Below are 27358 nucleotides of genomic sequence, written 5' to 3'. Positions count from 1 at the left end.
GACCGATAGAATTATCGCCGCTTAGCGGCCGAAAACGGCCGCTAAACCGGCGATAATTGCCTATCGCCACCCTTGGTAATATGCCCCTTAGTTCTGTGATATTCCAGCTAACCACATTGAGCTGGGACTCTGCCCTAAATACTATCTTGCCTAGAAACGGGGGAGGGTGTGTGTGTCTCAAGCACATTAATGGAGAGAGCCATGGAAAGACCAGGTCCCTGAGTTTAGGCTTCCTTACCTGGAACTATTTCACTGTATCAGAGTATTCTTTACAGGAAGTAGATCTTAAAAAAGAAGTAAGCATCCACAAGGAAGTGCCATAGCCACGTGGTTGTGCCACATTTCCTCTGCTTGCCAGCACATCACGCTTCTTTTGTGTACAATGATTGTGTAAAGGAAGACAAGAAATAGTCATTGAGTCACTTGCTTTACTTCACCCTGGGGGGAGGGGGGTGCCTGACATTACACTGCTGCCTAATGGTAGGATCCAAGGAGCTTCCTCACTATCCTCTGGTATTTCGAGACGTTCGGTCGGTGTTACATCAGCTCCCGGATTCTGTTCTCCAGAGGCTCTGGTTTTGATCCACTGAATTCATCAAGCTGCAAGGACAAAAAGGAAAAAGAGAGCAATTAACATGTCAGGAAAGGCCTATTGATGTTACAACATTAAGAGATAGCAGCAGCATGCAAAATATTACTACAGTATAACGCCCAATTACATGGTAATCGCGGGAAATTTGCATGCTGCTTTTTTATCATAATTTCGATTAATGTAACTTTTTATTCTGTGTTTAGTTTAGAGATGACCTTGTTGAGGAGACAAGACCATGTCATTAGACAGTGGGGCATCACGCATCAATTATGGTACATTGTTTTTTAGAAATGTTCTTGTTTTATTCCACAGATATATCTCTTAATGTTTTTCTCTTTGTCTGTCCATGAGTGACTGTATCTCTAGGCAGTGAAGTACGACACACCTTCTCGTAGCCGCATGCCACTTGAATTGACTGCCTTTATGTTGAGAAAGAAGGTATGGTGATGGAAATAGCAATTATGAAATGCAGTTGTATCTGAGATCCTTTGATGCCAATATCTAGGGGTGGATGGCAGAGGGTGGAATACTACAATCTATTTGATCCTAATTTCAATTGTTTTTGCCTTCATATATAAAATGATTTGCCTCTTTTCTTTGTTCCTATCTTCTTTGTCCAAATTGTTTTAAAGTATCTGTGTTTAATTTTCTTGCTTTATTCTAATTGCCTTAGTAGGCGTCTTTGACATTGTCGACGTCCTCTTGTTGTATTGAAATAGAAAATAAAGAAAAAAACTAAATGTACTCGATTAAAGATTCATGGGAACTCAAACAATGTTCACATTTCTTCCATCCTCTTCATTTTAAATACCTCTACTAACTTTGACACTTGATCATTCTATATTACCATTCTTTCTCTGCTCACAAGGCCCCATCTATGCTGAAAACACTCGAATAATTTTTACTTTTTCATTCTTCATTTAGTCATACAAATCTAATTTTCATGGTCATCGATCACTGGAAGGCAGTATGGGACATCCTTTTAAAGCCTTCTGAGTGCCTGTATTTTCCCTCTCATCGGCACCCATCCGTCTTACTCGACCAGGGAAAGATTGGGGTTCATTTCAGCCCATCCATGAAAAATCAATTTCTTTTAACTACTGCAGCTCCTGTAGCACATTATCAAATATTGAGCATAGAGGTGATCTTTCCACGCATCTCATTCAATATAGCTAAAATACTCATGAACTCACTTGTTCGCAGAGACCTGACAATTGCAATAGCCTATCTGGAGGGTCTGCTACAATATTCTTCACATCACCCAACGTGCCCCTAAATTTCACCAATAGAATCTTATAAAGTGTCCTCAGGTATAATTCCATCTCATCATACAGTCAGCAAGCTGGGTGGTTCTCTTACAAAAAACCTGGTTGTATGTGCGCCTCCAGTACTGTCCCACACTACCTCTCCAACATCTTCTCTCTCTGCACCTCAACCCAGGACCAAAGACCTGCTAACCAAATTCTAACCAAAATCTAGTCGCACCGAATCATTCTGTGCTACTTCCAGATACTTTATAGTCCCCCTGCACTCTGGAATCTCTACCAGAAGACCTTCAAATAAGTTCTTCTCTCCACGACTTAAAAAATATGTTAAAATGTCATCACATGTAACTAGAAGTAAACACGTGATTACTGTCCAGCCTGTCTTACACTACTGTAAATGTCTATACTTTTCATCTGTATGTTTATTATTAGATAAAGATGTGTCTGTTTTTTGCCAGTGGTATCGATACAAAGGGAACAATTCATCCACAACAAGCTGAACACGTTGGTGGTTTAACCACCTTACGCCATTGCTCTACGTACGGCTATTGTTCTTTTCGAACAATCTTTATGTTCAAAATATTATGGAGGGTAAGGTAAGGGAATTGACAAAAAAATTCACACAATTGTGGTCTGGTACAACAGGTGACAGACACTAAGGGCCTCGTTTACAAGAAACTGGTGAAGGGCAGCAGCAGAAGTCTTTTTGCTGTACTGCCCTATGCCAAATTGAAAGGGCAGGAATGCACCATATTTATGAGATACAGTGTATTCCTTTCAACCAGTGCCGGCGCGTAATTTGGTGCCAAGCATCAAAGTAGGTACCCTTGCACCATGGTGCAAGGATGTCTGCATTGTTGGCAGAATTGTTTTTGTGCAGGAAAGGGCAACTTCTTGCTCAAAAACAATCCCAAGAGGCGTTTTCCTCGTTCTATGTTTGCTTCAGAATGCAGCACACATGGGAAGAGGAAAAAAGAGGAGAAATTAAAACATTTCTCCTTCTTATGCCTGCTCTGGAGAGGCGTAACATTTTGTCGCTGCCTCAGGTTTTCGTGACTCTGTAAATCTGGAGCAGTGTAAAAATCCACAGGTGTTGCTTGAAACACCCACTGCAATGCCATGGAATGCCTCCTTGATGCAGATTAAGGCAACGCAGAACTTTGCGCTTTGCCTTCTAAATCTATGAAGTCATGCCACGCAGGATGGCTTTGTGTTGCCTCACAGATATGACAGAGAGGCCTGCTCTACCGGAGCATCAAGAAAAGTGACATTCCAGTGGCGCAGCTCTCTGGAAACTAAGCCCCTAAATGACTTTAAATGGCAGATGACAGATTTACTCACCTCTTTTCACAAAGTAAGTATGACTCAGAGAAGATTTTCCGCCTTGACCGGCAGGCTATTGGGTGCTTCCCTTGGTTCTGCCGAAGACTTTGGCTCCTCCCTCACCATCCAAGCTGATGAGATCAGCTTCCACAGGAAGTCAAACACTGTGGTCTGGTCTGCTGCTTCCTTCGCAGGTATGTAGCAAGATTGTCAAGGGTCTTAACTCAAATGAGGGAATAGGTCCTCTATGCTTCCACCGTTGGGGTGACCCCCTCAATGTATCAGCCTACCCTGAGTAATTGGTTTCTTGGTTTCAGGACTCGAGGTGGTTGTGTCTCTCAGTGTAGTGTGCTTAGGGTATTTTTTGTGGGAAATTGGGACAAGTGACTATTGAAGAAAAAGGTGCCAGGCAATAGTGGTAAAAAATGTAAATGATAAGACGATAATTTGGCAAGGTATTTACCGATTGCCCAATATTTATTTTTAGACAGTGTGTTTGAGTAGATAATTTGCAACCACACTGTACCAGTAAATTCTAGAGGTGCAACATCTAGATGAAGTCTCTTGTAGAGAAGTGTGGCTCAATGGTTAGAGCTGAAGTGAAAAGAGAGGGGTCCCAGTAGCAATGGAACTTGTAAACACAAAAATGAAAAATAATCAAAGAAACATGACTTGAATCCACACTGTTTTACTTCACAATGGGAATGCGCATTTAAATATGCAATTAATATACACAATAATAAGTCGGTAATTTACATGGTGCCCCAAGAGCAGGAAGGGTGGGAGGTGGTGGTGGTTGTGGGGAGATGGTGAAGGAAGAAGTGAAACTTCAAAAGTGACAGTAAAATCAACAGTTGTCAATCATTTAGCAATGTTACAGACTCTGTACAATGAAATGAGACAAAAATGTTCATGAGTTATTCACACGGATTCAGTCCGCGAACGGTAAGCCGTCTTTTGGCGGTTCCCGCTGATCCCTACCTTGTAACCAATCCACCGGTTTCTTGAGCTCATATGTATTTTTACGATTCCACCCTCCTCAGATCCCTGCACGAGCGAGGTTTTGCCTGATCCTAACGGACCCGTCTCCAAGCCGCACGCATTTGCAAGACGGCTTTCGGGTAAGTGGCTCCCCTCCCTCCATGCTTGCCTTAGTCTGTACTCATCAGTCGCATGAGTTTGTCTCAATTTGCGCCGCTTTCATTGTTCCAGATTCTACCTTTGCGGATATATCCTTATCCGGTGCCCAATTCGTCACGGACTATTCTCCCAGCCGGACGTTCTTTCATGACGGCAATCGGGTGAGTGCATGTCCCTCCGGTTTGCTCATGTAACTCGCACTCCCTTTGGCTCACCTCAACGATTCTGTATTCTATTTTTGTAGAGTCCACTTTCCTGGGTACGTGTAACCCGGACCCTCACCAACAACGCACTGACATCCATTGTTGCTCAAACGGTGAGTGTTGCCTTTACTAGTATCCCCGACCACTTAGGTATTGGCAGCCATCTAGTGTTTCATTTTACTTTTTGGATAATTTTATAATTACGTTCACTCCGCAGAACCCTCTGGGATACTATGTACCTACCAGCCTCTGCCCTTTGCCCACAAGTGTGGTAATTTAGACCACGTTTCCCTGATTTTGTGTTGGGCTGGCGCAGTATTTTCCGCAGCCCCATTTTGCCTGGGCCTCCCACCAACGCGGTATCAATGTTAAGCAGTGGTGCACACTCGCCCACCTTGTTCGTTACGGCCTATCTCCACGCGCCAATTACCAATCAATCTTCAATTCATTTGACATGCATGTAATTCACTGTATCCACGGTCCCAATATAATCTATGGGACTGTAACGAGTGCCTTGATTTCTACCCATTTTGGGGTGATGTGTTTTTGTTTGCTTATTTATTTACAGGGGCTAGTGTCCCGTACTTACAAAATATGTTTATATACCAAATAGGGTGTGTGCCCCTCCAGTCCTGATGAAGACCCTCCAGCAAGACAACCATTGATGTCTGCACCTCTGAAAGGGTCGAAACGTCGACACACGTCTACTTTCCATCGCCAACTCCACTCCCCACTATTTTCATTAATTGAACTACTTGGAGTATGGCGTCCTTTGAATAACTCATGAACATTTTTGTCTCATTTCATTGTACAGAGTCTGTAACATTGCTAAATGATTGACAACTGTTGATTTTACTGTCACTTTTGAAGTTTCACTTCTTCCTTCACCATCTCCCCACAACCACCACCACCTCCCACCCTTCCTGCTCTTGGGGCACCATGTAAATTACCGACTTATTATTGTGTATATTAATTGCATATTTAAATGCGCATTCCCATTGTGAAGTAAAACAGTGTGGATTCAAGTCATGTTTCTTTGATTATTTTTCATTTTTGTGTTTACAAGTTCCATTGCTACTGGGACCCCTCTCTTTTCACTTCATAACTAACCCAGGTCCCCGTAACTTTAACTGGGTCAACCCCCTTACTCATAAACCTCAATGGTTAGAGCGGCAGACCCTGATGCAGTAGTCTGGCTGGGACCGGGGTTCAATTCCCGCCTCGGCGGGTCTCGGGCTCAATTTCCTTGGACCTGATAATTCTCGCCTCAGTGCCTATTTTAATCATGAGTCCCACTCTGCACCTCTGGGCAATAGCTTGCTTAATCTCTACAACGGCCCCAAATACGCTGAGGATGCCTGACTTCACATTGGGGGTGCCCAGGAGTGGGCTCCTCACAGGGAAAGGCCGGGAAGGGTTTCTTGGCGGTATTCGTGCAAGCGCCGAGATGCCTATGGGTAGTCGTGCGTAATCATTTCATTTCTTGTGTTTCCCCCTGAGATGGGGGGGCCCAGGTTACGCGGGGTAATGGGTGTTCTGTTGGCCCACGTGGTCCGGCCTACTAAAATAAAGGCACCAAGACAGAACTTTTGGTTCCTGGGACCCGGTGCAGGTGGTCTCCTAGACTCCGCCTGCCCAGCCACATATGTATTACTCTGGTCCCACATGACCTTGGGAAAATAAAAACATTAGACAAACACTTCTGCAGTTACCGTTGGGGTCAACTACAATGTGCACCAGTTACATCAATGGTGAACCATTGCATTACATTACAAACAAATGCAAGCATAACTTGTACATACTAATATTAGGGCAGTCTCTGTGCACGGTACCCCTAAGGATTCAGCAGCCAACATGGCAACAGCTTGGGGACATACAGTTCCAGAAAACTTAACATTACCTTGATCTTCAGGCATGTCATTTCACCACATGATCTGTGGCACCGGGTTACTGCACAACCCATACCTAGTGAGAGTGTCTCGACTCACCAGCCTGGCGGGGGACAGCAAACCATCTTCATCTGCAGAGGTGGGACCTCGGCTACTTACTGCTTCACTTCCATTCGCAAGCCTGTGATAGTTCGTGGACGGGCCCTCAAATAAGGAGACTTCCTCCAGATCTCCCAAGTCTGCCTCAGTCTCTCCAACCATTTGATTGGGTCGTGTTTGCGAATGAAAATGCTTAGATTGACAAATGTTCTTGGACACTTCTTCCTCTCCACGGTGGGCAGTCACTTTGGTGCCATGAATGTGAGTGATGGTCCGCGGATGGCATTTAAAGGGCAGCCTAAACTTGCTGCCAGGAAATTGATCTTTCACCAACACCAGATCTCCTACCCTAAGGTGTGATGGTTTCACTTTGCGGGACTGGCTGGCGTGAGCAATGGAGCTCTGACATTTGCTTAGGACTTGCTGACCATCAATGGAAGTTGGAGCCCACTCTGAGTGGTGAGGGATCAAGTCTTGCCATCAGCAGGTGAACTGGAGCTTGCCCCGTGGTGGAGTGGCAGTTTTCCTGAAGAAAAAAGTAGATGTCCCACTCATAAGGCTGTTGATTGGCATGCGCAATCCCTATGACTTTGTTCAGGATCCTCATGACGCGTTCTACCTCCCCATTGGTTTGTGGCCACCAAGGGATGACCTTCTTGTGGGTGATGTTCAAGGATTGGAGATATGCCATTACTTCTTGTCCATTAAATGGCAGACCATTGTTGGTTCTCAGCTCTTTTAGCAAACCATGAGTGGCTAGTGTCTTTTCCAATTGAGACAATACTTCATGGGCCCCTTGGGAGACAATGATCTCTACTTCGGGGAACTTGAAATAATCATCAATGATTACCATCGCAAATCTCCCATCCAGAAGAATTCCGAAGTCCAGGCTTGCGCAGACTCATGGCAGTTGAGGTTCTTTCTCTGTTATCACGAGCAAAGCAGGTCTTCCCATGGCCTGACATCATGAGCAGGATCTTACAGTGGTCCGATTCTTGGTTTTGACTGTTCCTTGGTGTCCGGCATGAGCAAGTTGCACCACCTGATTGGTGAGACTGGGGGGATGACCAGACGATGTCCACGAAACAGACTGCCATCGAGGTCTGCAACCAGTTCATCTAGGACATAATATAGACTTTCAAGGATGTGTCGAGCCTCTGGGTTTCACTGGGCCCAATTAGCTTTGAACTGGTGCCACTGGCCACTTTGAACAGCTTCCAGCGTCCTCTGCAGACACTCGTCTTGGGCCGTGGAATAGCAGATCTTCCCTACCCAGATCGGTAGCGGGCAGGAACAGTCGGCAATGTATCTTACATATTCTTCTGTCTCATTTGCTTCTTCCTCCTCTTAGGGGGTGGCAGCCCGAGGATGTCTCGACAGGTAATCAGCAGGATTGGTCGTGCCAGGGCCATATTCTACCTGGCAATTGTAGTCCTGTAGCTGAAACATCAATTTTTCAGTTTGAGTTGGCGGTTTCGACTCCATCCCTCGGAATAAGGGAATGAGGCATTTTTGATCGGTGGTGACCACAAATGGTTGACCATAGACATAGAGGTGGAGATGGCAACAACCCCAGTGTATGGCTATTGCTTCTTTTTCAATATGTGAGTACCGTTGTATGATTTCAGTTAGGGAGCAGCTCACAAACGCTTCTGGGGTTGACTCACCACCCTCATCCTGCTGCATCAGTATGGCTCCTAGTCCCTTTGGACTGGCATCTACTGCAAGGGTGGTTTTTCTCCGTGGATCAAAGTACATTAGTGTGCTGTCTGTTGACAGGGCATCTTTTGTGGCCTGGAAGGCCGGTTGCCGTTCTTCTCCCCAGCTCCATGAGGTCGCTGACTTGGTAAGCTCGCATCAGGGTAGTCAAATCCTTTATGAAACAGAGGTAAGTCCAGAATCTCATTTCCACTGGAGGACGCACCGCAACCTGGTGATGTGTTCTGATATGGACTTAGCGTACACCAAAATGTCATCACAGACATTTACCACCCCGCCCCAGGCCTACCAGGAGCTCTTATATAGTGTTCTGAAACACCTCAGCGGAGTTTCAAATAGCAAAATTCAGTCTTCAGTAGTGCTACAAGCCCACGTGAGTGGAGAAGGTTGTGATATACCTTGACTCCTCCGCCAAGGTGAGTTGGTGGTATCCAGATCTGAGGTCTACCTTTGAAAACCAACTCGCTCTACTCAACTCCCCTATGAGGTCATCAATGGTAAGGGTTGAGGTGACGTTCTCTTTTAATCGGCACGTTGGTGATTCTCATATCCCGCCAGGCTGCTTTGGCCTTGGTTATGTCCACCCATGAGGTGGGCACGGGACCCTCTTTATGATCCCCGCTGCTCCTCGCTTATCTAGCTCCTTCTCCACCTGAGGCCTCAGTTGGAATGCGATTCTCCTATTGCGCAAGGCCAGTGATTGTACTGATCTGACCGATGTGCAATTTTATCTCCTTCGCTTTTAAGCACCCAATGCCGTCAAACAACTCAGGGAATTCGCCAGGATGTGTGAGACCCCCCTCCTGGTGAACTCCAAAAGCAAAGGTGACTATTCTGAGCACTTGTGCAGTGCAGCACCCAAGCAGCATGCTATGTCCCTACTCTGTGACATAACTCAGTGAGTCTATGGACTGCGGTCTATGGGTGATGGGTGTTTGGAATTTTTCACTGATGAGCATAGGCTTGTTTTGTCCATATACAAACACCTTGATCACAGTTTCTGGAGGGGCACGGTGGGTTGTAGCCTCTGTTAGGCTTCTGCCTATATTAGATTAATGAACTCCCCTGTGTCCACTGTGGCAAATACGGAGTGCACTCTTATCTGAATCTGACATTGTGGCAGGTGGTGCTGCGATTGCAAAGGCAGTGCCTATTGTGAAGACAAAGTGTGTTTCCTCCACTTTTGTCGTTGTCCATATCGCTGTCCCATTCTTGTATTTTGGGCATGTTGTGGATCGATGCATGGGGCACCTTCCCTTTGCATGAGCGGCAGATTTTTGTAAAATGATTATATTTCCTGCATCCTGCCCACTTCTTGCGTTTTGCAGGGCAGTCAGCAGGGCAATGCATGGGACCACAACAGTATCCAAAGGGTTGTGTTGGCAGGGCTCCTTTCTTGGTTTTCCCCGAGGTCTGTTGCGGAGTTATGGCGTTGACTGTCTTTTGTAGGGCAACTTCCATGTGGGATGTGCTGGCTTTGGATAATTCTTGGTCTTGTGCATGGTTAGGATGTCTACTAATGACTTACCTGACTCTTGTAGGATGGATTTGGAGAGCTTTGCTGAAGTGCAGGCTTTTGAAAATATCTATTATTGCAACAGCAAGCTCCCACTCAACCTCTATTACTTTTCCACTGGCTTAGTAAGGCTCAGAACCTGGGGCTAACATAAGAACTGTTCTTCACACATGAATTTCGGTGCTTATGTTTTCATTTTTATTTAGAACAAGTTTTTTTTATTTAAAAAAAAAAAACCTTTGTTTTGGACAAAACATTTCGTTTTATACAATAATCACAATACACTTTCTTATTTACTTTTCAAGTTGGTATTGTTCACAATAAGCGAACACAAAAAGCTGACAATTACCATCTCCTGCACTCATATCTCATTCAGAAACTCCACAATCATACTCCATACTCTCACTTTCATTCTTCCCCCCAGACCAACACTGCATACACAGGTGAAAAAACTTATGGGTGGCAACCTGCACCCTCTTGGGCTGTGTTGGAAGCTGGGGTATCACACACTCTGGCCGACGTAGTTTCAATGGACAATTTCACTAATATCCATCTTCATCAGGACCATAAGATTGTTTTGTACCGTTTTGAGACAGGTAGGAGAAATTAGGGGATCTAATATATCACTTGGACTAACGCTCCAACCAGATCAATACCGGTTATATTCAGTAGTCTTCTGTATATCGACTGTATCTTAATGCTCAAAAACCTTTTCTTCTCTAAGACATAATGATATTTCTCAGTGAGTTCTTCTCATATCATAATTTAAACTGGAAATATATGCCTTATTTCCCAATGTGTTTTCTCACAATCCTACCAGTGTTTGCTTCTAGTATCTCTGTAACAAAAATATTGCGGTTGCCTCCTGGTTTGGTCTTGTTATATCACAATGTAAGTCTCGATTGATTGGAGAGGGGTAATTACCTTTACCTCTCCGACGAATGACCCTTCGCCTTCATTTCCAAAGTTGTTGCAATATTAGATATTTTCACATTTTTCCCCCTTCTCCCAGACCTACTCAATAGGGGGTTGCCTTTTTTAAATTAATGTGAAGTTCAGCCTTGACCACAGATTTTCTCCCTCTCATCAGTGAACCTGCATGTGCTGCTAACTCCTTCAGCCTGATGTAGAACATGTTATTGGACTCCTAGACATGCTGCCTAGCCTGGGGAAAGATAAACATTTCATAGTCCTGGTTGGCCATTGGTTCAAAGTATGCATTGAGTGCTGTTATGAGGGTTGCATACATTTTTGGGTCACTTCGGTGAATGTTTTAGAGCTTCTATGTATAGATTTTCATCCTAAGCAGTATTGTGGCTCTTTTCCTTTCATCCTCTACCTCAGCGGCTTCGAAGTATAGCTCCACTCTCTACACCCAGTCTCTCCACTTGGGTGCTTGTGCAAAGGGGGCTCACTTGATTACGAATGGCTCAATGGGGGGAATGTTCACCATAGTAGGTCGAGAGATGCAAGCTGCCCTGAGATGTAGGTAGGCATCTGCGTGGCAGGCTTGGACTTCCCTCCTTCCTCAGGTGCCACTCGCAATTGAGCAGGCCATGACTGCCTCTTATGTGGCCTCAAACCTTGAGTGGTTTACGTAGGGTTTTGGAAGGCTTCTTCTACTGTCCGGTATGAGTATGTATTGGAGGCTACTGATTACAGCTCATGTGATTCTGGACCAGACCAGATTCCCTTACTTCCAATGGACAGGGCGTGGCACAGCCGGTCTTGAAAGGCCTCAGCCTACCACTGGGGCTATTGGGAACAGATCAGGAGCACTCCTCTTTATGTGGCACACAAAGGGTGCACACTAATTATGGCCAGCAAGCTTAGTATTCCCCCCACTCTGCCGCTATGCAGCCGGCAGGGCTCACGTGTAGGCACTAGGCGGAATGCACCACGCTGCCACGGGGTGGGCCAATGCTTCACTCACTGCTCGGTAAGCAGCAGCACTCTGACTCTCAGAAGCAGGGCGGGCCGAGTGGATGTTGGCGCAGCAGACATGATGCCGCAGGGCCTGTGGATCAAGAGCACCTCATACCCTTGAAGGAGCACACAGCAGCCGTACACAGTCCCGTCAAGTCATTGGCAGACTGGGGCGAGGAGCGCCACAACTCTGGTTCGCCAAAGTTGTGTTTGTTCCTGAGGTGGTGAGGCCTAGGTTACACAGAATAGAAAATGTAGTTCTTTGGTCTGGGTGTAGGTAATCTCCTAGACTCTGTATGCCTGGACACAGATCACTGCATCATTGCACCTTGTTTTTCTTGCTACCTATATGTTGCATGAAAAAATTAAACAGAAGTATGTTTGTCATTTTTTCAGAAACTATTAAGCATTATATGAGCACAGATTGCATTTGATTTGTGTGTGCGTGCTGTCAATGAAAATTCGCAAAACCAATTCACCAGTTATGGTGCAGAGCCATAACTCATATCGCCAGCCGTGTTTACCGTTGCTAGATGTTTTCATGTGTTATTGGGAAATAGGTTTTTTTTGCATTGCGGGTGGCATGAAATGTGGCACTCATGTGCATTACATGCCATAACTGGGATGGTTTTGCACGTTTGAACCAGGACTATGGCTCTGTTTTTTTACTATAGTTTTTTTTCATTGAATTTCTAGATTTAAAAAAATGTTGCTCTGCATTCCCAAGTCCCGCGCCATGCACAGCCTTTTGAATTTCTTCGATTTGTTTTAACTTACACTTATTCCCATCCGCCGGTCCACAAGGCGCAGATCTTTTTCTGCTCTTGGTACCTCTCTATCTAATTCCCTCCCTCTGGAAATTGCAAACATGTGGCTCTCTTTTTGGGTTTTGGAGACTGCCGAAGACAAGGCTTTTTTAAGACCCACGTTGTTTCTTTCTTTTCTGCAGCGCTGGGAAGCCCTATTTAATTGGCCATGTGCTTGAAAAATGAAAAAAGACCAATGGATGCGTGAAATGGGGGTTGAGTACAGGACTAGCTATTGCAAGACTATTCATTCCCACCACGAGCCTCCAAATTCACTGCGCCCAGCTTTCTGACTATGCAGCACGGGATGGGCAAAGAGCCAACTCACATGGCTGGATGATCTCTACTACAACAGGCCTTCCGCTGTGCGCAGTAGTGGTTGGCTTCATGCCCTTGCCTTCAGCCAACTTCTATGTCCAACCTGCGATTGTCAACCAAATTACTATGCATCCGCCACAAGCCAGATACCTGGTTTTATATGTCATGGCCAATGACAAATCCAATTTGCATCAGGCCGAGCACATTTGACAGAAGTCTTATGATGCTCTATCAAGACAGCTTTGCAAATCTTCATTACAACTCCTAAAAGAGACTCAGAGGGAGTTATATGTCTCCAGGATTGCCTTCACATACCACTCTCAATAATGTTTTTAAAACCATTAAATATCTTTCTGGTCCACCTGCTCTTTAGCTGTCTATACCACCCACAAAAGAATTTTGTGATGCTTTAAATGTTTTACTGATTTACAAAATTTAACTTAGATGCTAAATAGCAATTTTTCTTTTTTGCCCCTATGCCCATCCCTCCCACTGCCTGTTTGCTCTCTTTCTCTCCTCTGTCTCCTGAGCTTTATTAAAGCTCAAATCTGATTCACCCTGTGGCCAGTACCTGATCGCTAACTTAAGGCAAATCCATCCCTCTACTCTTGGGACAACATCTCATCAACTCTTCCTTTGCATCACAATTAGTACTTAGCCAATTTATGATTGCCTCGGTCACTCCAGTCTTGCACAAGCATTAGCTATGCCAAAAGGTCTTTTTTAAAGGGATGTTGTATGGTAATGTGAAGCCTTGTAAGTAAATAGCATGGGAATAGATATGTATTTGCTTAGAAGCAAAGAATTGTAAAATAATATTGGTATAGGTTAAAAGGTCAGGTGACAGTTGCACTTTCAAGCCAGACCTAAAAATCTATCTAGGGTAGGATTGCCCACCTCCGATCTGCTGTGCTGCCAGAGAAAAACACCATAAATTATTTAGTTATCTAAGGCACTTTAATAGCATCAGAATGCAATGTGTGTGTCCCTGAATGTTCAAGGTCAGGCAGCTGAATAAATGAACAAAATGATCACGGCTGCGCGAAGGGCAGGCATTTTGTTGTATAAGCACACAACATTTGCCCAATCAAAACATGTACTCCTGACTCCAACATGTGGGTGGAGTCAAAGGCCCGCTCTAGTAATGCTCACATAATTGTCTGGCAACAGCTGTGCTGTCAAGCCAGACTACAAAAACGACCCTGCGGCCATGAACAATTATAGATTTGTCTCTTGCCTCCCTACAGCTAATATACACGAAGGCCCCATTGCCAAACAACTTTATTCCGTTCTTGATTCCTCTGAAACTTTGGACTCTGTCCATGTAGACTTTCACACAGGAGACTATGCATAGTTAATGACCCTGTGGCCCTGGACAATCTCAGGAGGAGGTTTTTTCAGTAGAGTCCTCCATTCTCTCTAAGCAGCCGCTGTAAAGTCTACTCAGTTTCCTCCTTGAAACTCTGTTTTTACTGGAACATTTTATTCTTACATGTAGTTGGCTTTTCTCACTCTAGGATCAGGAAATCCTATAGGTGCATGAGCGCTCAAGAAATGCTTATTAATGTTATGTTTGCTTTCAATTTGTATTATTAAGATACAGATCTACAATGAGGTCCACTAAATGCCAAGTGCATAATCTATATATAAATTCAAAAACACTTGAAAAAAAGTAAATGCTTTAAACACATTTTTTCATTCACTGGATTAAATAACAATTGCAATGCATCTTTTAATGAGCGAATCGCATAATTAAGAAACAAAGAATTCAGAAAACAACATTTATTAGCATGCAGCACAGGGCAAGCAGGAGGAACATGATCGAGGGTCTGTCGAGGGTCCCCAGAAGAATCACATATCTATTCTCCGGTGCAATCCCACCCCAAGCCCCTATAACAGATTTTAATGGCAAAATGTTCATACAGAATAATCAAAAGCATCGCCGAACACCATGTTCCAAGTTCAACTTTAGATAGGGTTGGGGCAATGCCTCCAAATAAGTGAAAGCTATAATCTCCATCTTCCACTTTCCTCTACACAGCAACATATCATGATTTCTTGAACTGAAACTAATACTATGTTTCAGATAGTTCTTAAGAGCATAGCAAGACATTGCCATTAGATGAGCTCTCCTCAATCTAAAGGGAAAAAGTGCTTGATTAAAATTCTTGGGCAAAATTGATTCCCTTCTACTTTGACCCAGCCATTCTAAGCAAAGTAGGCCTCTAAAAGATTGCTCCATACTGAGCAAGCAATAGCTTCGATGGGAGCAAATGTTTTTATATTAACAAAACACGTTGGTATTTGTGTTTCTTGAGGAATGTTTTCCTGCCCCACAGAAGAGCAGTACATGTGATGGATGGGAAACATCCTTTACAACGCAACTTTTACCACGCAGTGCCTTTACGACGCAACTTTTACAACGCAAACCATTACAACGCATTGCGCTGGGGGGCGCTCTAGGATAGGGAATGTATTTAATATACTATCCAACACCTTCCCTACTATCCACGGGGACTGGAGTTGGAATAGTAATTTAAATAAATCACTAACCAGCGCCAAAAAGCACTATGCGTTGTAATGGTATTCGTTGTAAATACCGCGTTGTAAAGGCGTGCGATGTAAAAGTATGCGTTGTAACGCCATACATCCGTGATGGATGCATACACACTGCTAATATATGTCGATTTGAGTAGAGAGGCACTCCAAAAGTAAGACCACCGCTCCTTGTCAGTTTAACACCCCAGCTTAGAACTGCTAATATTAGCTATTGCTTGAATTATTGTCTTGATGAGAAGTGCTGATCCTGCCCTTTAGAATTATAGATGACATGGGAAGCGTCCTTTACAACGTGGCAGGGCCGGCTTTAGCACTGGTTGCGCCCTGTGCGACAATGTTTCTTTGTCACCCCCAATGACCACCTCCACCACAGATTCCCTCCCTACCACCCTTTAACAGTCTCCATAACTCTCTCAGATGCATTTCATTAATTTTATAAAGTCACTCATAAAAGTGAAGGGTATCAGAGCACTTTACATACACACACATTACACAGAGACAATCAATCATAGGTGTGTACATCAGTGTATAGTAAATGTTACATATGACAGATGACAACAAGGGGTGGATACACGTCATCCATTGAGGTAGGCAGTATATTTGAAGGGTACTTGGTCTGGAGAAGTATAAACTCAGAATTTAAAATGTAACACAATGGATTGGGGCTCTCTTTAAGAACAAGAACTGATTTGTACCCAAATGAACCCTTTTTGCAACATTAGAAGAATGAAAGTCTGGGGAAAAAATCCATACACTCTAATCTATTCCTTGAAGTCTGCACCGCAGTTCTTTGATGACAGTTAATAGCTCATTGTAAACTGCAACTAACAAAAGGAAGTCTCTGACAAAAGCAGTAACCCACGGACCTGTTTATATTATATCACTTTGTGAACTGCATGGTAGGTGCTCTTCAACCCTCAGCGCTAACTTATCACGAATCAAAACTTCTGCTAGACCAACGTCCGATCTCGCCAGAAAGAACATTAATCACCGGAGTTTTCTAGACATTTTAATTATTGACTGAAAATTGCTGGAGGCCAGGAACAAGGCAGTAGGTGCTTTTAAGCACAATATAAACTAGTAAACGGGCGCTCCCATGTGAAGTCAGCACCCGTTGCAGTGGCACCGGTCGCACTGCTCTAGAGCCGGCCCTGCAACGTGGCTTCAAGCACGCGCTCTGTTTCACCACAAGCTAAACAACGCTTGCCCTACCCACATATATGCCTGAGCCACGCATACGAGTGGTTTAGGCAGTCGACTCTCTAGCTTACTAAGCGGGTGGGGAGAGGACCCGGAAGGGAGGACCTGCATGAAGGACAGAGTCGCAGAGAGGTAAGTTAGGCTGAGGTCTGGGGCTAGGTTTTAAGGGAAGGGGCCGGGTTTAGGGTTCGGGGGTGCTTAAAGGGACAGGTTTTAAGGGAGGAGGCTGGTTTAATGGCGCAAGGCGGGGGGCTAGGTTCAGGGTGGGGTTTAAGGTAGGGGGCAGAGTTTTAGGGCTCTGGGCAGGGGGGATGGGGCCGTTTTTAGGGCTCAGGGCAGGGGTAGGTTTTAAGATAGGGAGCAGAGTTTTATGGCTTAGCGCAAGGGGCAGTGTTCACAGCAGGGGGGAAGGTTTTTTGGGCTCAGGGCAGAAGGAGTCGGTTTAGTTTAAGGTTTTAGGGGGATTGTTTTTAGGGCTGGGGGTCGGGTTATTGGACAGGAGTCAGAATATTAGGACTCAATGCAGAGGGCTGAGGTGTGAACTCTACCAAACATCCTTTACAAAACAAGACTTTAGCACGAAATTGCATGGCAAAGGCATGTGTGGTAAAGAAATGCGTTGTTTAGATGCATTTGTTGTTGGGGCTGCGTGGTAGAGGCATGCATGGTTCAGCCATGCGTGCCTCTGTCATACAACCAGATGCCATACTGAGAAATGTTAGTTATGATATTTAATGGATGGAGTCCAGTTGATACGTGGTACTACAGCTATATTGGTGACATAATGGGCTACTGAAGCTCATTTTGTGGTTCAGTCTACAGGGTACCTTTCACGCTAACATATTATTCCATTTTCAGCAATGATTGCAATCTGTCAAACTGCCATCACGATGTGTTCCCTTTATTAGTAATAATGTACTTGCATCTCCATCTCTCAAACAGCTGGCAAACTGTATATTGCCACTGGAAATCCCATGGAGAACAAGCATTGGCAAAGCCAAAGGTTTCGCCTATGCAATATCTATTGGCTTTGTCATTGTTTTTGCCGTGTTATGCAGCAGGTGGCTGCTGTGCAGCGTGCCTGAAAGTAAAAAAATAAAGGTGCAATGATGCAGCCAGGGTTGACTGCCTCAGAGAGCTTTTATTGTACTTTCAGTTAGGCTGTACAGCAGCCACAGTACAGTAGAACATGGCTAAAAAGCCAATGACAAGCTAATAGCTCTTGCAGAGGCAAGACCTATTGTCTTTGTTAACAATTGTGTTTTTCACACTGTCAGCTAAGATTGGTTCATATGCACACACAGGGCAAAATGTGTTCCACTTTCTAGGACCAACTATTACACCTTAGACTAACGAGTGTTCTCTGAGAATTTTCACAGTACACATTTGCATGTCTTTGTTAAGCAGATCACTTTATCCAAATCTAATGCGATTGTGGCTATATCTCCATATTTCTTGTCTGGTGATGGGTGCCCATGAACTATAGGTATGCAATGAACACCGTGAAGAACTGATAAACCATCAATCAAGAAATTTGTATAGCACGCTACTCACCCGGAGGGTCTCAAGGCGCTTGGGGGAGAGGGGTCGGCTACTGCTCGAATAGCCAGGTCTTGAGTTGCTTCCTGAAGGAGAGGTGGTCTTGGGTCAGACGGAGGTGGATGGGGAGGGAGTTCCAAGTCTTGGCTGCCAGGTAGGAGATAGATCTTCCTCCCATGGTGGCTCTTCGAATGCGTGGAACGGCGGCGAGGGCGTGGCTGGTCAATCGTAGCTCGCGGGTGGGAGTGTAGAAGGTCAGGCGGTTGTTGAGGTACCTGGGGCCCAGGTCGCGGAGGGCCTTGTGTGCGTGAGGAGCTGACGGGGAGCCAGTGCAGGTCTCTCAGGTGTCCGGAGATGTGGCTGTGTCGGGGGATGTCCAGGATGAGTCGTGCGGAGGCGTTCTGGATGCGTTGGAGTCTTTTCTGCAGTTTGATCAACATAAGCAATAGATCAAAGCACGCATACGGTTTCCGATTTCTATTTTACACTGCTTTTAAATTGACGTCCTGAGAAAAGCGGCTTACTAGGAAAATTAACTTTTTGAAATTCTGGATAGTAAACATCCCGGGAGGGGATCAGGTGAAAGCAACAGCATGGAGCGGTGCCATAGGGAACTGGCTGAAAAAACTTCTAGGAGTGAGTAAAGAGCTGACAACATGGACAGAAACCGAAAAGAGAGAGGATGGCGAAGTAGAAATCAACAAGCATGGGAAAGGAGTGGATGAGTGCTGCACGTAGAAGAAAAAGTAGCCTGGACCAGAAAGTGCAAGCAGCGGAAGAACACTCACAAAGAAAGGAAGCAGTACCTGGGACATGGTCCAGGGTAGGGAGAAACATGAAGAGGAATGAAGCCATCACAAACTAACCAAAGAAGAACCAGCAAATATGAGTGAGGATGAAGCTAACCAATGAAAGCAATGAGCAGGCTTTAAGCCCCATTGAGCTAACAAAAGTCTTGCAGGTGACAGTGCATGCGCTGTCTCAGGCATGACCTATACACCTCTGTCCGGTCTTAAACACCACTTCTCTCCCTAGAAATTGTTGTCTAGCACTACAAACGGACAGGAATAGAGCAGTTAGAAGATTGTGTTCCACTAGCTTGCAATAGCTGACTATCAGGGATCAAACAGCCAGTCAGATATGCTTCATCAAAAGGAAATCGATTTTAGGAAGTGCAAATTATCACAGCTCATCTAGGTGCCAGTGAGATGGCCCTCCTTTATTAGAAATTTTAGAAAAGCCCAAGCAGCAACAGAATGCACCTTGCCTAATTCTCTATCAAGAACAGAGCATGGGCAAAAACGTATTTGCCATCGGTTGTGGAGTAAGGGTTGGCTAGCACGTACAATTGTGTGTATATTACATATGTTCATTTGCACTGGTCACTTTCTTATGAGTCTGCTTGAACCAACTTATTTATAATCTTTTTTGGGCATTGTATCATAGCAACCCACAATATGCATCATTAATCATTGGCTAGGGTATTGCAAGGTTGGGAACTATGATTCAATGAATACCCATTGTCCACAATATGTCATAAATTATCACCACAATGCAGGGCTCACCATCACAAAAGATGTGAGTTGCATGGATACCCGTAACATGTCAAAAATGACCAACTTTCTCAAATGGAGTCCCCAAATTATTGAAAAAGTTACCACTTTAAGGCAAGAGTGAACATAATTCGAGAGGCGTGGCTAGCAGCCAGCCAAATTGGCCACACCCTAAGTGGGCTCCGTCAAGCACCTGTCGAAAACCATAAAATATCCATATCAATCATCCGCTTACCAAAGTGTAAAGTATGGTCGGGAGGTCCCAATATGACCTAGATCGTCTGGAAAGAGTTTGAAGACCCTGCGATGAATTGTGTCGCTGAAACATCCTGAAACTTATTTATTTATTTGCAAAGTTTTATATAGCGCTGGCTAGACCCGGAGGTATCAGAGCGCTTTACATGAGGATCAGCAAGTTACAGGTTACATAATTACTACAATTACAGGTTCCAGGTATAGACATAGGAGGAAAACATGAGATTACACAATAATATCAGTTAATAGAGCGTAGCATAGCCAAGCCACAAGTCTTATGGGGAATGAAAGGTAGAGGGAAGGAAACACAACAGGGAGACGAGGAAAACAATTTCAGATGTCCGGCTGGGTAGGTGCCGGCCGAGGTGGTGAACCTGGGCCAAACTCCTCTATAGCTGCATAGGACAGCTCCACACTGCTCTTGTTTAGTGAAATCTTTGTGTCACCCCCAATATCAAGCAAGAGCGAGGAGGACTGAGAAGCTTCGGACCCGTGGTTCAGGAGGTAAAAGAGACGCCGAACCTGCTGCCGAGCATGTGGGCGACAGCGAATTTAACTAGCGGGGCTGCCCCTAGATCGGGTGGAGTCGCTTTAATAAGGCCTGGCAGTGATGGACCGAGGGGCCGTGGCAGAGAAGAGGTGAGTGCAAATACCATTTGGTCCTAAACAGCGGCCCGACACACTACAGCAGCTATTGTAAGCTGCGGCGGGACAGAGAGCCCGGCTGTGAGGCGCTGCCTCCGCGACATGGACCAGGACATCCTGTGACACAGCAGAGGTAAAGAGGGCACCTTAATTTAGGCGGTGTATGATGTTGCTGCCATTGGCGCAAAGAGGGAGGCATGAGCGTCAGCCATTTGTACACTGTGAACGGCACACGGAGGGTCCATTAAGCAGGATTTAAAATCCAGTCCATCCGCTGAAGTACTGATCTGAAGGGAGTGACAGACCACGGCAAGTAAATCAAATAAACCCCGGGCTGGGTTGCAGAGGCACGGTAAAGTGTGGGGTAAATCAATTAGACCTATAAAAAGATTTTGAGCCACAAGGGATCCAAACCACCGCACCAAACTAAGCTTGAAAAATGTAGACACCCTAAGATGGATACTTTATCGGAGGGGGGCGACGACGGGAGACAAAAGCAAGTGACTGAGGAACGAGCGCTTACCTTACAAGACATAATGGCAGCAATCCAAGGAGTGCGCTCATTGCTGGAAAGTAAAATAGACACGATCACGGCAGAGGTAACGCTAATTCATGCACACCTTCACAATCTGGGGGACTGAGTGTGAGCTACCAAAGACTCCATTGCCACACTCCAGTCAACTGCTAAGTCGCTCGAGACAACCATTAAAAAGCTCCAACTGACGACAGCAACCCTGGAGGAGAAGCTAGAAGACTATGAAGGGCGCGCATGTAGAAACAAAGTGCGCATTTTAGGGGTACACATAGCGGACTGAGGGGCCATCCACAGACTTATTTGTTGAAGATCTTATTATAAAACATTTGCAGCCTCGCACTCTCTCTAACTATGTTTCGGTAGAACATGCCCAATGAGTACCAGGAGGCCAGGAGGCCAGTGCACCTCCCCCACCCCATTCTGGCGAGGATCTTCAACTTCAGGGATGGAGATGTAATATTGCAGACCGCCCGCACAGCCCCTCCACTAAAATACAACAATTCCACAATAACCTTCTTTCCGGTCTTTACAGCTCAGGTTCAGAGGAAACGTTGCTCCTTTCTGGAAGTCAAAAAAGCTCTCCTTGAAAGGGACCTTAAATATGCAATGTTGTTTCCAGCTAAGCTCTGTGTAGCAGAGGAGGGGAAATTGTGGTTTTTAAACTCCCCTTAGGGGACCCGGGAGTGGCTGGAAGGTTGGAGGACATCTGTGAAAGGACGATCCAACCCCCACCAACAGAAAAAAGAGAAGGCGTGGCGACAACCAGTACATCAACAGAATGGGGGTTTGCCAGCAGACGGTGAGAGATCCAATGTAATGCAGCTGCAGTAGGAGACACAGCTGCAATGGAAAAAATATGCTATATAATGATGTCAAAACTTGATACAAGGAGAAAATAGACAAACCCAGATGGAAGAAGGACACTTGGGAACTGCAGAGTCTAGTGGCACCATTGGGGCTGCTATTAATAAAAGAGAACATTTCCCTTTGAGAAGTACTTCGAGCCCCCGACCTGTTCAGTGTTAATTTGGGAACAAGGTGCTGAGAGGGTCAAAGAACCTGTTGGATCTCAACGGCATAGCTGCAAACTGGTAAATCTACTGCATGGTTTGGGGATAGGGTTGTGGCGGGTGGGCTGCCGGCGGAGACACTCTCCCCAACAGTAAGGTATGAGGGACGGGATATACAGGCACTCTGCAGAGTTGAGGGGTGGGCAGTATTAAGTCCACAATGCAGGGAAGAAGGGAGGGGGCTGGGGGGAACTAGTTTTACCAGTTGGGTTAACAGAGTTTATAGGCATACAAAGTTGTTTTGACAAGCAATACCACAAGGTACATGTCTCAAACAATTGAAGGTTGCAAAACAGGGCGTCGTCTGAAAGGACTTGAAGCTAAAGGGAAAATGGTGTCCCTCCTGGATACCCTTGAATACAACTCAGAGGAGCTTGGGCATATACACGGTACCATGAACAGAGATAAATCCTCCTGTAATGTCAAGATTCTTTCCTGGAATGTCAATGGCCTAGGGGACACAATCAAAAGAGCGGTGGTATTGCAATACCTGAAACGGCAGGCGCCTGACATAGTATTACTACAAGAAACATACATACAGGGGATTTCTTACTGTGCACTAAATAGGTGGGGCTATAAATTAGCAGCCCATGCAGGCTACAACAGGGGGTCAAGAGGGGTTGGTATCCTACTGTGCAGGTCCTTTCCATTCACAATATGAAAAGTCACACACGACTCACAGGGGCATTTTTTAACACTGACGGGGCACTGGGAGGGCCAGCTTTTAAACATTGTAACCCTCTTTAGTCTCCCAAGAATACATACCCCCACACTTGCTCACCTCGGTTCACGCCTGATCCGCCTGCCACGGGGGGTGGGGGGGGGTTACTTATCGGAGGTGATTTCAACGTGGCCATGTGTGGAGATATGGATGATACTTCAGGAAAGTCCTTAGACAAGTTTTTGTTGGCAATGGGCCTTGTTGATATATGGCGGGTGCGCAATCCATCAGCCCGCCAGTATACCTTCCACTCCGGGGCTCATGGAAGTTTATCCTGCATTGACTATATGTTCGGAGTTGCATAACAACTCCCACTGTTCGGAGAGATGGTTCACCTCCCAAGAGGTATCTCCGACCATTTTCCACGTAGTGCATTATAAGGAAGTGCACCTATACTCAGTGGCAACCGGATGTCGATTAACCCCTGGTTCTTACAAGTACCATCTATTAGTGATGGCTTAACAAAAGCAACTAAAAATTACTTCAACGAGAATAGGCAGTCGGTGGAGTCAGACCGAACTTTGTGGGAAACCTATAAGACTTTAATCAGGGACCAAGGACTCTCCTTAATATCTGGCCACAAAAAAGAGAGACAGAACAGTTGATAGCGATAGAAGAGGAAATTCAGAATCTAAAATCAGAATGGCTACAGTCAGATGCCCCAGATGTACAACACAGACTACAAATTAAACAGAAAGAATATAGAGATATTGCCGAAGAGGCAGCTGGAGCACAGAACAGTGCGACTCAGCATTAAATGTATGAGATGAGAGATAGAGCGGGCAAATTGCTTGCATGGCCAGATAGGAAGGAAAAAGCTTCCAGATGGGAGTTTGAGATCCCCCCAGATACAGCTACACCACTGAGAGATCGGCAAGGAAAAGCAGATACCTTTGCAACATAATATGAGCAATTATACGCACAATCAAGGCTGACCTCCCAAGCCGATGCCTAAGAGCTATTGACTACCCTGGGTCTGCTGTCCCTCCGGGCAGCAAATATGGAGAGTCTAGATCTAGACCTGACTGAGAGTGAAATAGTGTATGCAATCAGGGCTTTGAGGGCCGGTAAGGTACTAGCCCCAAACGGCCTACTGATTGAATTCTACAAACTAAACGCGTCTACAACTGCCCCATTTCTATTGCAAATGTACCAGGAAAGCGTAAAAATGGCAATGTTGCCGGAAAATCAACGGTTGGTTAATATGTTATACACAAAACTGGTAAACCACCCGAAAGCTGTGCGTCATACTAAGTGGTACAAAAGGGGGGTGGTGATGGACGGAGCATCTGAACCAATCAAACACTCACACCCAGTCAACAGATCTGAGTTTAATCCATCACCGTTCTTCAGCCCACTCTGCCACCCCAGTTCAGACATGGCCATATGCAAATCAGTCTGACCCTGTGCCTCATGGGAACAGTCGAGCCCGAGCTGCCAAGCCATGCCTTCCCTGGACCGGAAACAAGCTTCCGAGGACCGGTTTCTGGCATTTCAGCCGTCTTCAGCCCGGCTTGCTTGAATCCAGTGGCAAAGTGAGCAAGGGACTCACGTCTGAGCATACCCTGCCAACTTATGGCGAACAAAGTGGTACAAAAGGGGGGTGGTGATGGACGGAACATCTGAACCAATCAAACACTCACACCCAGTCAACAGATCTGGGTTTAATCCATCACCGTTCTTTAGCCCACTCTGCCACCCCAGTTCAGACATGGTCATATGCAAATCAGTCTGACCCTGTGCCTCATGGGAACAGTCCAGCCCGAGCTGCCAAGCCATGCCTTCCCTGGACCGGAAACAAGCTTCCGAGGACCGGTTTCTGGCATTTCAGCCGTCTTCAGCCCGGCTTGCTCGAATCCAGTGGCAAAGTGAGCAAGGGACTCACGTCTGAGCATACCCTGCCAACTTATGGCGAACAAAGTGGTACAAAAGGGGGGTGGTGATGGCCGGAGCATCTGAACCAATCAAACACTCACACCCAGTCAACAGATCTGGGTTTAATCCATCACTGTTCTTTAGCCCACTCTGCCATCCCAGTTCAGACATGGTCATATGCAAATCAGTCTGACCCTGTGCCTCATGGGAACAGTCCAGCCCGAGCTGCCAAGCCATGCCTTCCCTGGACCGGAAACAAGCTTCCGAGGACCGGTTTCTGGCATTTCAGCCGTCTTCAGCCCGGCTTGCTCGAATCCAGTGGCAAAGTGAGCAAGGGACTCACGTCTGAGCATACCCTGCCAACTTATGGCGAACAAAGTGGTACAAAAGGGGGGTGGTGATGGATGGAGCATCTGAACCAATCAAACACTCACACCCAGTCAACAGATCTGGGTTTAATCCATCACCGTTCTTTAGCCCACTCTGCCACCCCAGTTCAGACATGGCCATATGCAAATCAGTCTGACCCTGTGCCTCATGGGAACAGTACAGCCCGAGCTGCCAACCCATGCCTTCCCTGGACCGGAAACAAGCTTCAGAGGACCGGTTTCTGGCATTTCAGCCGTCTTCGGAAGCTTATTTCCGGTCCAGGGAAGGCATGGCTTGGCAGTTCAGGCTGGACTTTTCCCATGAGGCACAGTGTCAGACTGATTTGCATATGGCCATGTCTGAACTGGGGTGGCAGAGTGGGCTAAAGAACAGTGATGGAATGAAACCCAGATCTGTTGACTGGGTGTGAGTGTTTGATTGGTTCAGATGCTCTGTCCATCACCGCCCCCTTTTGTACCACTTTGTTCTCCATAAGTTGGCAGGGTATGCTCAGACGTGAGTCCCATGCTCACTTTGCCTCTGGATTCAACCAAGCCGGGCTGAAGACGGCTGAAATGCCAGAAACCGGTCCTCGGAAGCATGTTTCCGGTCCAGGGAAGGCATGGCTTGGCAGTTCGGGCTGGACTGTTCCCATGAGGCATAGGGTCAGACTGATTTGCATATGGTCATGTCTGAACTGGGGTGGCAGAGTGGGGTAAAGAACGGTGATGGATTAAACCCAGATCTGTTGAATGGGTGTGAGTGTATGATTTGTTCAGATGCTCTGTCCATCACCATCCCATTTGGTACCACTTTGTTCGCCATAAGTTGGCAGGGTATGCTCAGACGTGAGTGCCTTGCTCACTTTGCCACTGGATTCAAGCAAGCCGGGCTGAAGACGGCTGAAATGCCAGAAACCGGTCCTCGGAAGCTTGTTTCCGGTCCAGGGAAGGCATGGCTTGGCAGTTCGGGCTGGACTGTTCCCATGAGGCACAGGGTCATACTGATTTACATATGGCCATGTCTGAACTGGGGTGGCAGAGTGGGCTGAAGAACGGTGATGGATTAAACCCAGATCTGTTGACTGGGTGTGAGTGTTTGATTGGTTCAGATGCTCTGTCCATCACCACCCCCTTTGTTACCACTTTGTTTGCCATAAGTTGGCAGGGTATGCTCAGTCGTGAGTCCCTTGCTCACTTTGCCACTGGATTCAAGCAAGCCGGGCTGAAGACAGCTGAAATGCCAGAAACCGGTCCTCGGAAGCTTGTTTCCGGTCCAGGGAAGGCATGGCTTTGCAGTTCGGGCTGGACTGTTCCCATGAGGCACAGGGTCAGACTGATTTGCATATGGCCATGTCTGAACTGGGGTAACAGAGTGGGCTAAAGAACGGTGATGGATTAAACCCAGATCTGTTGACTGGGTGTGAGTGTTTGATTGGTTCAGATGCTCTGTCCATCACCACCCCCTTTTGTACCACTTTGTGCGTCATACAGGCCAATATCTATGCTGAATGTAGAAGTTAAGTTCCTAGCCAAAATCCTGGCAACAAGCTTGGCTCAATTGCAACATAGGTTAGTCCATCCTGACCAATCAGGATTTATGCCAGGAATAAATACCGCACTCAACCTCCGACGTCTTCATGGAGGGTTGGGTAGAGCTAACACCATCAGGGAAGAGGCAATTTTAATGTCTCTAGGCGCTAAAATGGCATTTGACTAGAGAAATTTGGGAAAAACTTTCTAGCTTGGATTAGACTTCTATACTCGGATCCCCTAGCACAAGTCACAGTTAATGGAGGTCGATCCAAAGATTTCAAATTGCAAAGGGGGCCGAGGCAGGGACGTCCCCTCTCCCGATTGATATTTGCGCTAGTCTTAGAACCACTGGCGGTGTGGATAAGGGGCGACCCGCTTGTCAGGGTACTTAAATGGACTTAGGACTAGGAGGATAGAATCTCCCTTTATGCTGATGATATTCTCCTATAATTGGCGAGCCCCTACTCCTCTCTACATTGGGTGCTGCATATTTTCACTCTATATCAGAAGTACTCTGGGTACACCATAAACTGGGATCACACCCTAAGCTTCCCAGAGCCTGTACGGTGCAAATAACTACGAAGGGATTTCAATATTTGGGAATTTATGTTACCAAGGACCCGGCGGTCTTCTACGATCGTAATCTAGACCCTCCTTTGCGACGATTATGGGAGGACGTGCAGCACTGGAGGTCTCTACCCATGTC

At 45.9% G+C, this 27358-nt stretch overlaps 1 protein-coding gene across 1 annotated transcript in view; it reads right to left on the bottom strand.

The window, feature by feature from the left end:
- Positions 1-414: 414 nt before the first annotated feature.
- The window catches only part of LOC144819874 (thioredoxin-like), a 362035-nt gene continuing 335091 nt past the window's right edge, over positions 415-27358 (bottom strand). The window contains exon 4 of the mRNA XM_078677597.1: positions 415-600. Coding sequence (XP_078533723.1) covers positions 538-600 — 63 coding nt within the window. The 3' untranslated portion in view covers positions 415-537. The remainder of the gene's footprint in view (positions 601-27358) is intronic.

The sequence above is a fragment of the Lissotriton helveticus genome, chromosome 2_1 (genome assembly GCF_964261635.1).
Source record: "Lissotriton helveticus chromosome 2_1, aLisHel1.1, whole genome shotgun sequence".
Taxonomy (NCBI): Eukaryota; Metazoa; Chordata; class Amphibia; order Caudata; family Salamandridae; genus Lissotriton; species Lissotriton helveticus.
The sequence above is the reverse complement of the archived record's forward strand: the minus strand, read 5'-3'. Positions and strand labels throughout refer to the sequence as shown.